Source organism: Coffea arabica, chromosome 11e (assembly GCF_036785885.1).
Source record: "Coffea arabica cultivar ET-39 chromosome 11e, Coffea Arabica ET-39 HiFi, whole genome shotgun sequence".
Lineage (NCBI taxonomy): Eukaryota > Viridiplantae > Streptophyta > Magnoliopsida > Gentianales > Rubiaceae > Coffea > Coffea arabica.
The window spans coordinates 58,404,562-58,419,415 of record NC_092331.1 but is presented as its reverse complement, the minus strand read 5'-3'; the positions used below and the strand labels follow the sequence as shown (position 1 = coordinate 58,419,415).

Here is a 14,854-nt window from a genome sequence, read left to right as displayed (position 1 = left end):
TTGCTGATATCATCGTCGTCATGCCTTGTTCGGATTGTGATTTTCTGTCAAAAAATTTTTACGTTTTTTGTAAACACATTTGTCAATCAACTTTTTATCTCACATATATTAAATAGTTACAGTGTATTTTCCTACAAAAAAAATCCTCAAAACAGCAATCCAAACGGCGAAATGTACGTGAGATTCTTTAAAAGTTGACACGGCTTTGAAAAGAAAATAAATTTCCATAATGATGTCCACCAATAAAAAAAAAGGGGGGATTGAATGCGAAACAAATCCAAAGAATCACAAATGCCCCACGGGAGCATTGATTTTGAAATAGTGAAACAAACTAGTGTGAAAGGAGAATCTTGTCGAGAACTACATAGTGAAAGAAAATATATCTCATTGACGAGAACATTATACATTATTGGGAAGGAAATACGCCACTGTTTTGAAATAAACTGCAATACAATTCGTTCAAGAAAATGCCAAAAGAAGGGAATGTAATTCTTTGAATGAAAGGGAATAAAACTCGTTGGAAAAAACAATCTTGAAAGGGAAAAAGTAACTTAAAAGATAATACATCATCAATGTGATTAAACAATCGTGAAAAGGAGGGTTGTGATGCCCATCCATATTAGAGTAATGAGGAGTATGTGGAGCTTTGTCCAATAACAATGTGCAAGAAACCTATATTTATAATCGGAAGTAGGAGTGGAAATCAAGAGAACTGTCTATACCAAGTATGGTAGACAATATTAAGGAATTAATTTTTCTGAGTATATTTTATTTTATAAGGGCATTCAATCCTAAATCAAAGATATATAACCACTGTCCGTTAACAATAATCTAACAACAATGGCACCTTCCCTTTTTTTTTTTTTTCTTTTCTTTTTCCAATTTTCACTCTTAGTTTTTTTTTTTCCCCCATTTTAGGTCAAAAAGTCAGCCCAAGTTCCAAAAGTCTTGAAGAAGAAGTGAAACAAGAAGATTGAACAAGGTACAAAAGAATGGTCCAAATGGATCACTTTTGCCTATTGGCCGTACCTTTCTGTTCTTTCCCAAGTCCTCCTTATGCACTATGAAAAGTAAGAGAGTAATTCAAGCACCATGGAATGGACATGTAAGTCTAAAGTTAGCAGCGTGGGAGAAACATCACCAACATTCCCAATGCCCATTCATTGCCCATTGAACTTGACACTTTTAACCTTTACTAACCACCAACCAATCACATTTTAATGCTTTAACGGGTAATAAATCTCATTATATAAGCCTAAATCTTTTTTTTTTGGTTTTAATAGCATAAACCACTACAAGCCTCTGGAAATTATCCTAATTCAAAACAATCTTTAATTTTTTTTTTTTTTTAAAAAAAATATTTGCACGCGCCAGACTCCTTTGCTTGATCCCATTAATAAAAGAATTGGTAGGGGGGAGCAAAAAAAAAAAAAAAAAACTAGTGTGATAGCATCAGGATGGATTAATCTTGTTATGATGGATTTGCGATGTTAAAAGGCTTGAAGGGAAAGCTACAATTTTCATGATTCTCGCAACTGTATAGTATTTTGAACGTGCAAAAGTTGCTCTTCCATTTCCATGTCCCAGTGTCGCTGACACTGAAGTGGATGCTGAGTTGAGTCCCAAAAAAAAAAAAGAAAAAAAGCAGTTGCGGACAGATTAAAAGGGTAGGAAGGATACAACTTCACCTTGTTCTGTCAAGCTAAAGCTGTGAACTTTTTTTTAGATTCACATAGCAGCAAGAAGAAGGATACCCAAATCTGATGTTAGGTGTCCATAGAATTATCATGAGATCTGAGTTTACTCGGTACCAAAATGCTTAACCTGGAACCTTGATCACATTTTCACCTTTCATCATGATTTGGGAAATAATGACGTTCATACATCTTGTAGTGGACACAACTACCAACCCCCTTAACCTCAAAGGCTACTTCTATTTTACTGGAAGGAACCAAATGCCAATAGAGAGCTATTCCATCATAAACCTGTTTTCTTACTTAAGCCCTTCAAAATTTGCTTTTCAAGTTTTGTTCTCTAATCATCAGCTGAATTATATTGACAGAGGAGGAAGCTACAGCACTAGTAATCTGCGGCAGGGGGGAGGGGGGTTGTGTTGCGAGCAACAAGATCCAACTACATTTATTTACTTTTCCCAGGACTACTTTCTGCAGCAACTTAAACAAGTAACAGAAGAACTAGGCAGCCAGTTTTGCATTTCTCTAACTGAATTTTTGTAGTCACAAGTCATAACATGTTTGCTGAGACTGCGAAACCTCATTTATTTGGCGTGTAAATGAGAAGCAATATTGGAATTCCATAATAACGTTAGGTAAGTTCTAGCACTCAAACATCTGTCTTATTCCATTTCAGGTAGGCACCATGGATGTGAAATTGTGAATCTATATCAAGCAAGCAATGAACTTGATATGATTTCAAAACCAGATAGAGGCTAAAGTTTAAGATGAACAAGCCGTTCTGATTTTCTCCAAATAAGTTTGGACACCTGAAGGAATCAAGCCAGAACTTAACCTGCATCTTCAGACGGATGAACTAAAATGACCACATGATATCAGTCAATTGAATCTTATAGCCCAAAAAAAAAAGGTCTATCCAAAAATTACTGATAGAAAATGTTGGTGAAAAGAAAATGCTCGAACCAGACAAAAGAATAGACTAATCTGGAATGGGGAAAAAAAATAGCTGCGTACTTTTGGAACCTGCAAAAAATCGAATGAAATGCGAACACTGGTGGCTTCTTCTAGTTGATGAGGACAAAGGCCACTGCAACCTATAAGACTTCCTTGATATCAGGAAAAGAGCATAATAAAAAATTGTATCCACCAACCTGTCTGTACACTCCTAAACGTCCCCAGGGCAAAGCAAGTAAACCTCTGGTTTTAGAGATCAGTCCACCTGCAGGCGATGCTTTCATATACTACCAACCTACCAGGATATGAACTGGCCATCATTCTCATCCTCTAGCGGAGCAGGAAGATTAAGATCAAGTAATTCAGGGCCATCTGTCTTGAATGTTGGTGTTTGAGTACTACGTTCCACAACTGCACTACCACCACCAATAAAATGTGACCTCTTGTGGCCACCCAGAGCTTGGCCATTTTTAAAAATTCTGTGACAGAAGGGGCACTCAAGCCCTTTGGTTTTCTTGGATTTAACTTTTTTCTCAGCATTGTGATATAAATTTTTAGCACTTGCATTCCTATTGCTGGAAGATTCTCTGAGCTTTGTACTTGGTATATCATTTGGAGTATCGTCACCATCTAAGCTGTTCTCACCAGTTTCATATCTTGACTCGAGGTAGGCATTACATCTTTTGTGGCAGGGTCGATGTCCCCCAAGGGCCTGATATGATTTGAAAGTCTTCTTACAGTTTAAGCACTCATATTTGCTCCGCTTGTACGCATTTTTGGATTGGTCGGCATCTGAAGAACCATGTCTCGCCTTCCTATGGGATTCATTCACAAGTTCAAGATTATCTGAACTATCCTTGCTTTTGTTTCTTGCTTCGTACTTCCCCATCTTTGAAATTACTCCAGAATCATGTTCGTTTTCCCTGCTCATTTCCTTCCTTAGTTCTGCTTTATAACTCTTTATTTTGCTAAAGCCCCTTTTAATTTCAGCAAGAGTCTCCTCGCACCTAGCTCCTACACTCGCTTTAGGCTTACTGCTTTTGAAGAAACCACACTTCCTGTGAAATCCATCGACAGAAGCATCTGATTCAAGCTTCACAACTTCCTCTAAAAAGTAACCAGAATCAGAGTTCTCCTGCTCAAAAACAAGCTCAGCATCCAAACCGCTAGATTTTTTTAAGCTCCTGGGCTTTGTTTGAGGAGTGTCATCCTCTGGACTGTGCACAAACTTCAAACCTTCCATTCTACCAATTCTCATATCAATTGAAGACGATTTAGTTTCCAAAACAACTGAATTGTTGTCAGAAGACTCTACAACTGAATTCACCCCACCCCAATTACCAGAATCCCTAGACAACATCATCAAACACATAGCTACTTCCTCTTGTTCTTGCTCATCAATCTCAGAAACAGAAGATGAACCATTAGCCAAGGAAAAAGAAGACGACTTAATAATTATTCTTTTGTACCTCTTATTCTTCGATCTATTCCTCAGCTGTCTCTCCTCAGCTTCAGTATCTGAATGACTATCCATCACTAGCTTCTGATTCTCACTTGTCCATGAATGATCATCTTTCAAACCCCCCCTGTCTTTATCAGAGTGACAAGCCATGTGTCCACATAATGCTTTCAAAGATTGAAACCCTTTACCACATTGCTTGCAGACCTTCTCTTGAGGCAAAGGGAAGTTAGCATCAACAGCCTTGAATGTTTTCTTTGGATTCTCCCTAAGTCCATAACCAGAACCAGCATGCCCCCCTCCTCCAAGTTCAACAACCTTTGGCTCTCTATCGAAACTCTTTTCACCGCCATTCAAAGACAGCAACTTTTTCATGTTGGGCTCATCCTTTATCTCTGATTCAGCTGAAATTGCCATGATATGAGACCTCATGTGCCCTCCTAGTGATTTCCCACAAGGGTACTTCTTATTACACCATTTGCACACGAACCTCGATTCCTGATCTTCCATGGAGTATGTGAATAAGTGAATTCGACTAATTCGACAATTCCAAAAACCAAAACCAAAAATACCCAACAATCAGAGCAAGGTCAATGAACAATCAGAAAGCTCAAACCGCAGAGCCAAAATGCTGCATTTCTTGATCTCGTCCCATCAAAGAACCAGTCCAAAAGATAAACGGCCAAAAATCCCAGATCAAAGGAAGAACCAAAAGTTGAGAAAAGCTCAAATCTGGCAGGTGGGGTTGAGCACAGATCAAAAGGACTTTAACTTGGTACAATTGCACAAGTCATACGAATAGGATTAAAACTGGTCAGAGAAGTGACAGTTTATGGGGAAGTGAAAGATCAGGGAGCCAATAAGAAAAGGAAGACTCTTTAAATTCCTTATTCATGTAATCTTTCTCGCATGTGCAGAAATTTAAGAACCCTTTTTACTTAAATGTTGCAAAATATTTTCAAGAACTCAAGGTAAAAAAGAAATAAAAATCAAATCTTTGAAAAGATGGGGTCAGACTCGGCCATGAAAACATGAACAAACATAGCACAACCCATATCAAGATAAACAATTGCAACAGAAAACCAAAGACTCTCTCTAATTTCTCTCTCCTCTTCTCCCTTCTTTCTCTCTCCCTATCTAATCTAAAGTATATATGCTAGTTGTATTGTTGTTTTTGTGCGTTTTTGTGTGTTGTAGTGGGAGGAGAATTCCATGCATGGAAGCAAATATGTGTGAGAGGAAAAACAAACAAAAGAGGGGGCGGGGGCTGCACGTGTTGTTTATAGAGCAATGTTCGTTTGTTGTTAATCAAACGGCCAAGATTTCTTGGATCACAGATCTTAGGATCCAAAAATCTTTACGTTTTCTTTTTTGGGTTTTAAATTTCAATGTATGAAGAAAAATACTAAAACTTGATTAAAATCAGAAGTAAGGAAAAAAAAAAAAAAAAGGAAGAAGAAAAGGCAGAAAAGGTCATAAAAATATGAAACAGCCCAAAGTCATAAATTCTGCTGCTGTGGTGTGTTGTTTGAAGCATGCTTTGATTTGTCCTTGTGTACAAGGTCACCCCTCATGAAAGGTCCGAATCTTCAGCCGTTATTGCTATCCGAACTTCCTGAAATATCCCTCCTAGTCAATAGAGAAAAATATCAAATTATTATTTCTTGGTCCATATTGTTGCATCTCAGCCTCTCTCTTGCATAGTCAAATCTTTAAAATTTGTACATTTGGCAATTGGATTTGAGGGGCACTTGTAATTGTCATAAAAGAGGAGGCAGTTTTTTTTTTTTTTTCTTTTTTCAGTACTGGTTTCAACTTTGAAGACCGCTTTGTGGGAAGTGAACTCTTGAGCATTGAATATCCTCATGGAGGCTGTGTTCTTGTTTTGGTTCAATGTTTAGGTTCATTTGAACGACTTGTAATTCCTTCTTCCTCTTCTTCTTCTTTCTTTTTTGGTTGGGTTTAATTTTGTGCAAATTTTTAAGCCCAATTTGATAGAATAGTTATCTCATACTAGAGTAGTAGCATCATCGAGTGTGTCCGCTATATAGAGAAAGATCTTTTAGGTTTGAATTCTATGTAATACTTTCTCTGGATATAGTGTCAATTAATGGTTAACAAGTTACAGCTTATGCTAAAATTCCGGATATGGATTATGGACTGATTCTTCTACATAAAGACTCTAGATTTCTAATTTTCCATCTGCAATATTCTATGGAAATTCAACTGCTTTTTTTGGAGCCCAACAATAACAAAAGATTTGGGAAGTTTTTCTTTCTTGTTTTTTTTTAATTGACTAGCTAGGAGCCTCCCCGCCCCAAAAAAAAAAAAAAAAAAAAATCAACAACAGATAGTTCTGTTGAAAAATGGCAGTGGTGGCTAAAGAATGACTAAAAAAGATGCTAAGAATTGCCATTCAAAGTTGTGCATCAACGCAACTTCATGGAAAGGAAAAGAAACGAACTTTAGGAAAAATATACTACTGATATTTGGTGGAGCCATTATGATATAGGAGGTGGAATTGAGCAAAGATCTGGTAAATTGATTAGCAGGACAAATGAAGATGCTTGCCTTCTTGCTTTGTATGGCAATACGAAAGAAAAAGTCTTGCTGCGGATCTACATCATAATTTGAGCCATTACGAGAAATGAGGACATCATTACACCTAATAAGAAAGGTTAGAAATGGTAAATGTTAATTACTATTTTATCTCTTCTCATTTCTTGTGCCCCAAAAAAAAAAAACAAAATGATTTCTGATTGTGGGTACATGATTTGCAATCATGCAATTATGTGCATGCAACTACTACTTGAATAGCTGAGTTATCTTCGGGTCAAGTTTCCAACTCGATCTCCATAGAATATGGGTACAATAGTTTAGCTCATGGCGTGCGTATTGGATATATGAGAAAAAATATATATATGTATTTATATAATGTATGTAAAATAAAAAGATGATTGAAAAATATTATTTTGTTTACATCCCATAACACTACGACGTAGCGAACAGTCTGTACGGAAAATATCCATGAAAAAAATCCCCTGTAACTTGAGATGATGGCAAAAGAAAAAGAGTTACTTACTGCTTTGGCGGCCACCAAATATCACTAATCAAACATTTATATTTTTCCTACAAGTTGTTGGATATACAATGTATGTATGTATGTGCTAGGGCTAGGCCAATAAGGGGCTTGGCTGTGCGTGTGATAATTTGATATTTCTATCTCATTCATCATGCTTATCCACTAGAACAAAAACTTCAATGAGGACTCTATTTAATATTCTGGTCTAATTGAAATTGAAATCGATCGCTCGAAGGAAGTTCCAATATATTTATCCCCATGAAAAAGAAAATAGAAAGAATACTGAAAAATTGGACTCGACTGATGGACCCTTTTAATTACCTCAACAAATCACCCTCTCTTAACAGCTTGCTCGGTTTTCATCATGTTCTCCACCTGATGATGGCATCATTATTTGTGACGCTAAATCATCTCACAAAATACAAAACTTGGAAATCTTTTTTCTATCTCATAATCAGCTCGATTTTGTTAAAGAATTTCTGCTTAACAAAAGGCTTTCTTCAAATATTATATATATATATATATATATATATATATATCCATTAAAAAATCGTTGTTTGGGTATCAGAGCAACGTCGCCCAACTTCCAAAAGCATTGCGGTGAGTGACTGGTGAACGTCCTTCGGCTGTAGAGTGGTTAGCTTAAACTAACTAATCATCTCACAACCTCTAAACTCTCCTCCTTTTTTTTAGAATTCTGTACAGCCACAGGTCCTCTTTTTTCTTTTTCTTTTTCCTTTTTTTTTGGGTTCCTTCCAGCCGACACCCTCTGTTTGATTCAGCCGACCCAAAGTATTCAAGGTGTTTCTTCATACGTGAAAACACCTTTTGGAAAATTATATATAGTAGAAGTCAATGCGAAGAAGGACTAGTAACAGGAAAAGAGCAGCAGAACAGAACTTAAAAGATAACCCCAGTCAATATATATATTTTTTTCGTCCACACGATATATTTTATATTACAACTAATCCTACTTTACACTAGGGGGAGGGGAGCCTAAACAGGTCAAGAGGAATTCCTACTTTACACTAGGGAGATGGGAACCTAAACAAGTCAAGAGGAACCCCGGTGAGCCACTATCGGTTCAAACGGATGCCTATGCACCAACTGGCGAAATATTTTCCAGAAAAATGTAAATATTAGAATGCAGGGCAAGGGATTTGATCCCTTAACCTACACCCAAGTAGTGTTTTAATGTTTTTTTGGTGGTAAGCTCCTCTTGAAGTAGTTGGTTTAATACCATGTTTAAAAGCTCCGTTAGAAATTGGGTACTGGCCCCTTTTGTATTGACGGTAGAAAGAAATAAAATAAAATCGATTTAACTTTTTAACTGAAAAAAAAAAAAGAATGGGTGAAAGAAGAATTTCCAATGGAGTGGGTGAGAATTCAAAAAAAAAAGAATTTTTTCCGACTCTGCAATTAATGGATGGAACTTAAATTTGAGATATATATTAATGGGGATAATATCAGAAACCTCCCTTGAGGTTTCTCTTAATATCACTTGGCACCCTTGAAATTTTAGAAATATCACTTACCTCCCCTACTAATTGTAAAAAGACTATATTAACCCTCATTTAACACATAATTCACAACATATCAAATAAATGGAGCTCAAAAATTGAAAAAAAAAAAAGGAAACAAAAGTCACCTTCTTCTTTTTTCCTTTTCTCTATCATTCTCTCTTACTCATATTTTTTGGATGACTATGCAATATTTTATTGGTAAATTATAATAAATTAAATTTCATGTGCCTTTTACTTTTTGTGATTATGATAAAGTGGAGTATGATTTATTTGTTTGTTTTGAGTTGATTTTTATAATGATTGGTACAGTTTAATAGTTTAAAAAGAGTTGAGAAGTTGTTTAAAAAATAAAAATTCATAAGAAATTGATTTTGAACATATAGAATTAAATTGATGCAAGTGTATTTCATTTCAAATATTTTTTTTTATTTTTCAAATTTATATTTTATGGGGTATAGTATTGTGATGTGCTAGTACTATAAGAGATTATTTTTGAAGTGATGGTTCTCTTGAAGTGAACAAAATGGTTTAAGAATATTTTTAATTAGCAAGTGAAAGGGTAGTAGTTTAGGGTTTTTAAAAATTTTGTTATACAAATAACAAAAATAAAGGAGATAAGTGATATTTTTGAAACTTTAGGGAGTGCCAAGTGATATTAAGAGAAACCTCAAGGAGGTTTCTGATATTATCCCTATATTAATCCACAGAGGTTATAAACTTTACGTCTTTTAATCTTTTATTTGATTGAATATAATTTAATAATTGAATCAGATTTCTAACCTCATTCAATTTGCACGTTTGCTTGCTCATCGACAAGGATACGACTTCCAAGTTCCAATCAAGCCTTTAAGGCTTGATGGGGTGGGAGACAAGGGTTATTGCCACATTAAAATGTGGTTTTGCTTCAAAAAAATTCAGGCGGGTGCGTAGTACACTCATTTTGTTCGATAGTGGTTCAGTCCCCTCCGAATTACCTCTGGACCTCCTTAAGTCCATCTCCTCCCCTAGTGTAAAATAGATTAGGATATACTACTGTTTTCGTCTCGAAAAAAAAAAAAAAAAAAAAAGGAAAAAAAGACAAGGATACAACTTCCATTCCATGTTCTTAAAGATCCATTCATTCTCTGACAGATCTCAAGCAAGCTGCTGGCCAACTAATTGGGCCGAAATTAAGCAGTAGCCTACCCTACCCTACGACGACTTCGAGGTCGCGGCAGACTTCAGATTAATTTCTTTCCTTGCAAATGAATGACGCAGCCAAATTGCCACAAGTTTCAGTACCCATATGATTGACTTAGAATTACCGCCCACCTAAGGGGCCTAAAAGTTCGATAATGAAGTTTTCTGCCCCCAAAGACATTCTCCACCCGAGGTCTATATGGACATTCTTCATTCATTCAATGGTACAAAGCCACAATATGCACTTTTGATACGGGGACTGGAAAACTCGGGACTGGAATTGGAGAGGATTTTTTATGGACCCAAACACAATGCTCAAATAGAGCTCACTATGCCTCAAATACAATGTACAAGACGCATATGGATCAGGCATTATTAGACCCTGACCAAAATTTGCAGATCAGCTCAAAACTTAACTGCTGATCTGCAGGCTACAGAAAATTAACTAATCAGAGGAATATGAAATGAAATTAAACAAAGAACGGCTACGGCCTACAACATAAATTAAAGCTTTCCCACGAGTCCAAAGGCTTTTGCACCACATCATTCAGAACAAACATTCCTATCAGACACAGCAAAAATTTTGGTGCCAAGGGATTTACGGCTGGCGCCCTGAGACATGATGCCACTTATCGGCAGACACACCCAACTCTAATGAACAGAAGGTATTTACAAATGGAAAATTGGATTCAGGTCCCTTCCCTTGCTGAAGGAAAAATCATTACTCAATATTCAGCAGGCCGGCACTGAACATGTTAAGAGAAACAGCGACGGATGAGGTCTTCAAAAGGCTTGAACCATCATCTCTTCATTCAGTTGCTCTTGGAAGTACATGGTCCAAAAATCTCTTCAATTATGTTGCAAGTAGGCAAAAGATCAAAACCTTTAGCCAAAACTGTAGAACAGGAGTCATCCCAAACCTTTGTATCACCAGATTCCAATAAAAATCCAGAGTCCAAATCATCAGTTGATCCATTGCTCTCTCCAGCCAGGCATCCAGTAAAATCCTCCTTCAGTCTGCTTTCTCTTGTATCACACCCTAGACCAAATGAATCACAAGAGGCCCCCATGTAAACCTGACTTTCAGAAGAGGTACTGCAATCCTCTTGAAAATTGTGATTTTCCCTCGCGTCCCTTAGCTGAAACATGCCAGGCAGATCATCAGATCTGAAGTCATTGTGTAATATGTCAATCTGAGGCTTCAGAATTTGACCTCTCGGATCACCCATTCCAATAGCATCCCCCCTCTCAGCTCCCACACCACCGTCCCTACCAACTTCACCATCACCATTGCCATCATCACTGTCATCATCATCATCATCATCATCATCATCATCATCACCTGCATCATCTTCATCATCAGAGGGGATATCATCTTCAGATCCTTCCTGAACATCTTGATCCCCAAGCGACTCCACAACAGAATCTTCGTCCTCTCCTACAACTCTGAAGAAACCCCCATCATTCCCTTGTGACTCATCATCATCACTGTCAATCTCCAACAGATTAGATCTGTTTTGAACAGCCCGCCTCCTGAGCATAAAGACGTTGAAGTAGTAGCTAACAAGATCCCGACTTGTTCTGGAAGGAAATACCACTGCTAGCTGCTTCCAAAAATTCTTACCTAGTGACACAGGATTGTAGTAAACAACTTCATGAAAGTGTCGTTCTTCTTCTTCAGTCCACTTAGCTGCCACCTCCTCTCCCATATCATAGAACCCCAACTCCAAAAACTTTTCATCACCAATAACTTCTCTTAATTTCTCTCGCGCTTCCTTGATATGCTGTCGCACGCATCTCACAGAACCTCGATCCAAGCAGACACAATCTTTTCTTCCTTGGCCAATTTTAACTTCATCATGTGATGAATAGCAAGATAAAGATGCTGAAATGATACAAGTTCCAACTGCTTCCTCATTGTCATCACGAACACAATTATTGGGAGTCAAAGGGTCAGTCTCGGCAGCTTGTGGGTCCCATGGTGGGATTTCAGCTTGATGATTAGGTCCAATAGGAATTTGTTTCCTAGGAGAAGAATTCATCAAAGATGCATAGGAATCTTCAAGATGAACAACTGTTCGTCTAGGAAAGTTGAACTCAAAGAATTCAGGAAAGAGGGACAAATAAAATGGTTCTCCAGATCCAGCATCTTCCTCACCGCTGCTACTGGTCACCCATGATAAGGGTGCACTAGTCTCCAACTCTTTCTCAGCCGAACTTGAGGCAGAACGTGAATCCTCATTTCCAAGCTCCTTGAACAATTGACATTTATCAAAGTCACCTGCTGCTTCACCGATATCACAAGTAATGTCAGAAATTAATGATTATGCACACAAGAGTATCTTGTTAAATTCTATCAGGCTGAACATATGACTCTTCCAGAGCTGCACAAGACATTCATAATGCTACCGTCTGATCCCTACAAGGCAACTAACAGGGATGCTCTAAAAACTAAGTATCTTTCACACAGATAAAATTAATATTCAGCAAGCTCCCAAAGAACACCTCAAAGTTTCTTGTATGTGTAATGAGTTAAAATGCTGAATCATTGATATTTGCTTTGTGAAGTTGCAATTTCATCAAAAAAAAGAAAGGCTTTCTTATCTTACCTCGACTACCACTATTCTGAGAGACGTCATCAGAAGAAAAGGCTTCGGAAAATGAGGTCTGCTTATTGTCAAATTCAAGTTGTTTTGCTTGCTTTACAGAAGAAACCTGAAAATCTTCCTCATCAAAAGGTCGTTTAACTCCCATGATTCTGCAGGATAAACAACAAGAGAGAGAACATATTAAGTCAATCAGTGAATATGAAGTCAAAATAATAATAATAATAAATGAAGCAAACATGAATTTATAGTAACTACGCCCATAGCAGTATGACTTGGCCGTTTTCAATTTAAGTTTCCTCTCCAACAATGACTTCTTCAGGTGCAAAAATGTTGTAATACCACTAGGAACATGACATCATGTGACATAACTATCCAGCTGGATAGTTTCCCAACTAGTTGGACGTCATCACGGGATTGGATATGGATGTTTCTGAGACATCATGGGAAATAACTAACCAGCTGGATAGTTGCCCAACTAGTTTGACATCATCATGGGATTGGATACGGATGTTTCTGTTCTATATGGCCATTTTCAAAAATAATTGACACCATACAAAAATCTCTTGAATGACAACAGTATACCCAAAAGGCATCTCATTTCACATGCACACAATCTTTGTATCTTGATACACATCTAAAATATATCAGACTACCCACCAGTTGCAAATAGAAATATCAACCATATCTAAGCCACCTGTTTAAGTTATGCTGATAAGCTGTATTACCGCTACAAGATTGAGTAGGTAAACGAATTGGTTAGCCAGATCTATATATATATATATATATAAAGAAGCTTCCCAATCATTTCTTACTTAAGTAGCAACTAACGGCACGTCAAGCATGTTTCTCAGTTAAAAAGCAAAACCACAGTTTTACTACAGTCTGACATCAGACGAACCCAATTATAGTCCCATAAATGCTATTCCAATTTCAATTTCAATAGCTTCTTTATTCAGGCTTTCTTTTTCAAGTCATACTACTTCACATCCCCGAATTTAGCATCCAATCACCAGTTGAGAATTGATACCACTTGGCACCTGTATTCTAAACCTATCAAAAGATGTGCAACCACATAACACCTAAATAAATGATGAAGTACAGAATGCAGAACAAAACATGCAATACTAGACATAAAAAGAACAAAATAAATCTACAGAAACAAAGAAAGTTTCGTACCTCTTAGCTTTTTTAACTTACCCCGTTTTCGTATATACTACCCAAAAAGAAAAGTTTACGTTACATCGACTTATTTGTTTCATTTTCCTCCTTTTCCTCCATTTTTTTTGGCGGGGGTGGGTGGGGGCCGGGGGAGGAGGAGGTGGAGTTTTTGCAAAGCCATTTGAAATGAGCCTTCAATTCATGCTTGCTTAGTCTAACACGTAAGCACACTTATTGTCAAAGAAACCACAATTTATTCCCAATAAAATTCCATCAATTATATTACCCTCAGAATTTTCGCGAAACCCTAACCCTAGCTTCACAATTCTAACAAAAAAATCCACGAAATTAGCATCAAATAAAGCCAAAAATATAATTCAACCAAGAACTTACCGAAACCCTAAACAAATTTACAGATCCAACGAAGTTTCAGAACCAAAGATGAGCTGAAACCCTAGCTCCTAACCCGAGGGGAAAAATTTTTAAATCCTAGCGTCTTTTAATATGGGGGAATCAAAAGAAATCACAAATCGATGCCAAAAACCCGATTGAACGACTGAATTAGGGGTTCGATGAAGCAGATCGAAAAATTGAAATCGTAAAATTAGGGTTTGTGAAAATTCTGATGAAGGGAACAAAAGAAGAGGTCAATCGATAGAGGATGAAACGATTTGATCGAAGAGAAGATTTAATTTGAGGATTAAGAACAAGAATTTTAACAAAATTGGAATCGATCTGAGAGAGGTCGCGACGGGGGATCGAAAGCTGAGGGCAAAAGAGGTACGGCGGCTTTTGTGCTTTTGTAGATGACGAAGGATCCGGATAGTGAGACCCGGGTTCGTGAAATTAGCACGTGGGTCATACTGGGGATTGACCCCGTGCACACGTGTTTGGAATCTTTAATAAGTACTATGATTACTTTGCTTTTAAACACGTGTTAGAACCTACTAGTAAATTTCACAAAGTAAAAAAATTACCACTACAAGAGTAGTAATAGCTAAAAGAGTAGAAAATCGACCAGAAAAGATATATCTTAGCATCTAGTGGTAATGAATCTTATTGTAGTTTCAAAAGTCCGTTAAAAGATTAAAAAATAAAAATAAAAGCACATGAAACTTATTGCAGTTTTCTGCTATAAAAACCACAACATATTGAACTAAGGAAATTTAGACAAGCATTAGTAGCTATACTAGTCA

General features: G+C 37.0%; 2 protein-coding genes across 3 annotated transcripts; both read right to left on the bottom strand.

The window, feature by feature from the left end:
- Window positions 1-2,455: 2,455 nt before the first annotated feature.
- LOC113718761 (uncharacterized) lies at window positions 2,456-5,335 on the bottom strand. The gene has a single exon (XM_027243677.2). The coding sequence runs from the start codon at window positions 4,615-4,617 to the stop codon at window positions 2,944-2,946; it is 1,674 nt and encodes a 557-aa protein (XP_027099478.1). The 5' UTR covers window positions 4,618-5,335; the 3' UTR covers window positions 2,456-2,943.
- A 5,026-nt stretch (window positions 5,336-10,361) lies between these two features.
- Window positions 10,362-14,468, bottom strand: LOC113719659 (uncharacterized). Of its 2 annotated transcripts, none has more exons than XM_027244915.2 (3): window positions 14,052-14,468; window positions 12,501-12,649; window positions 10,362-12,172 (listed from the first exon to the last, which is right to left on the bottom strand). In XM_027244915.2, the coding sequence occupies exons 2-3, from the start codon at window positions 12,643-12,645 to the stop codon at window positions 10,704-10,706; spliced, it is 1,614 nt and encodes a 537-aa protein (XP_027100716.1). In that variant the 5' UTR covers window positions 12,646-12,649; window positions 14,052-14,468; the 3' UTR covers window positions 10,362-10,703. The 2 variants fall into 2 exon arrangements, with proteins under 2 accessions (XP_027100716.1, XP_027100715.1); XM_027244914.2 differs by having other exon boundaries at window positions 10,362-12,175; window positions 14,052-14,466.
- Between the last annotated feature and the right edge of the window lie 386 nt (window positions 14,469-14,854).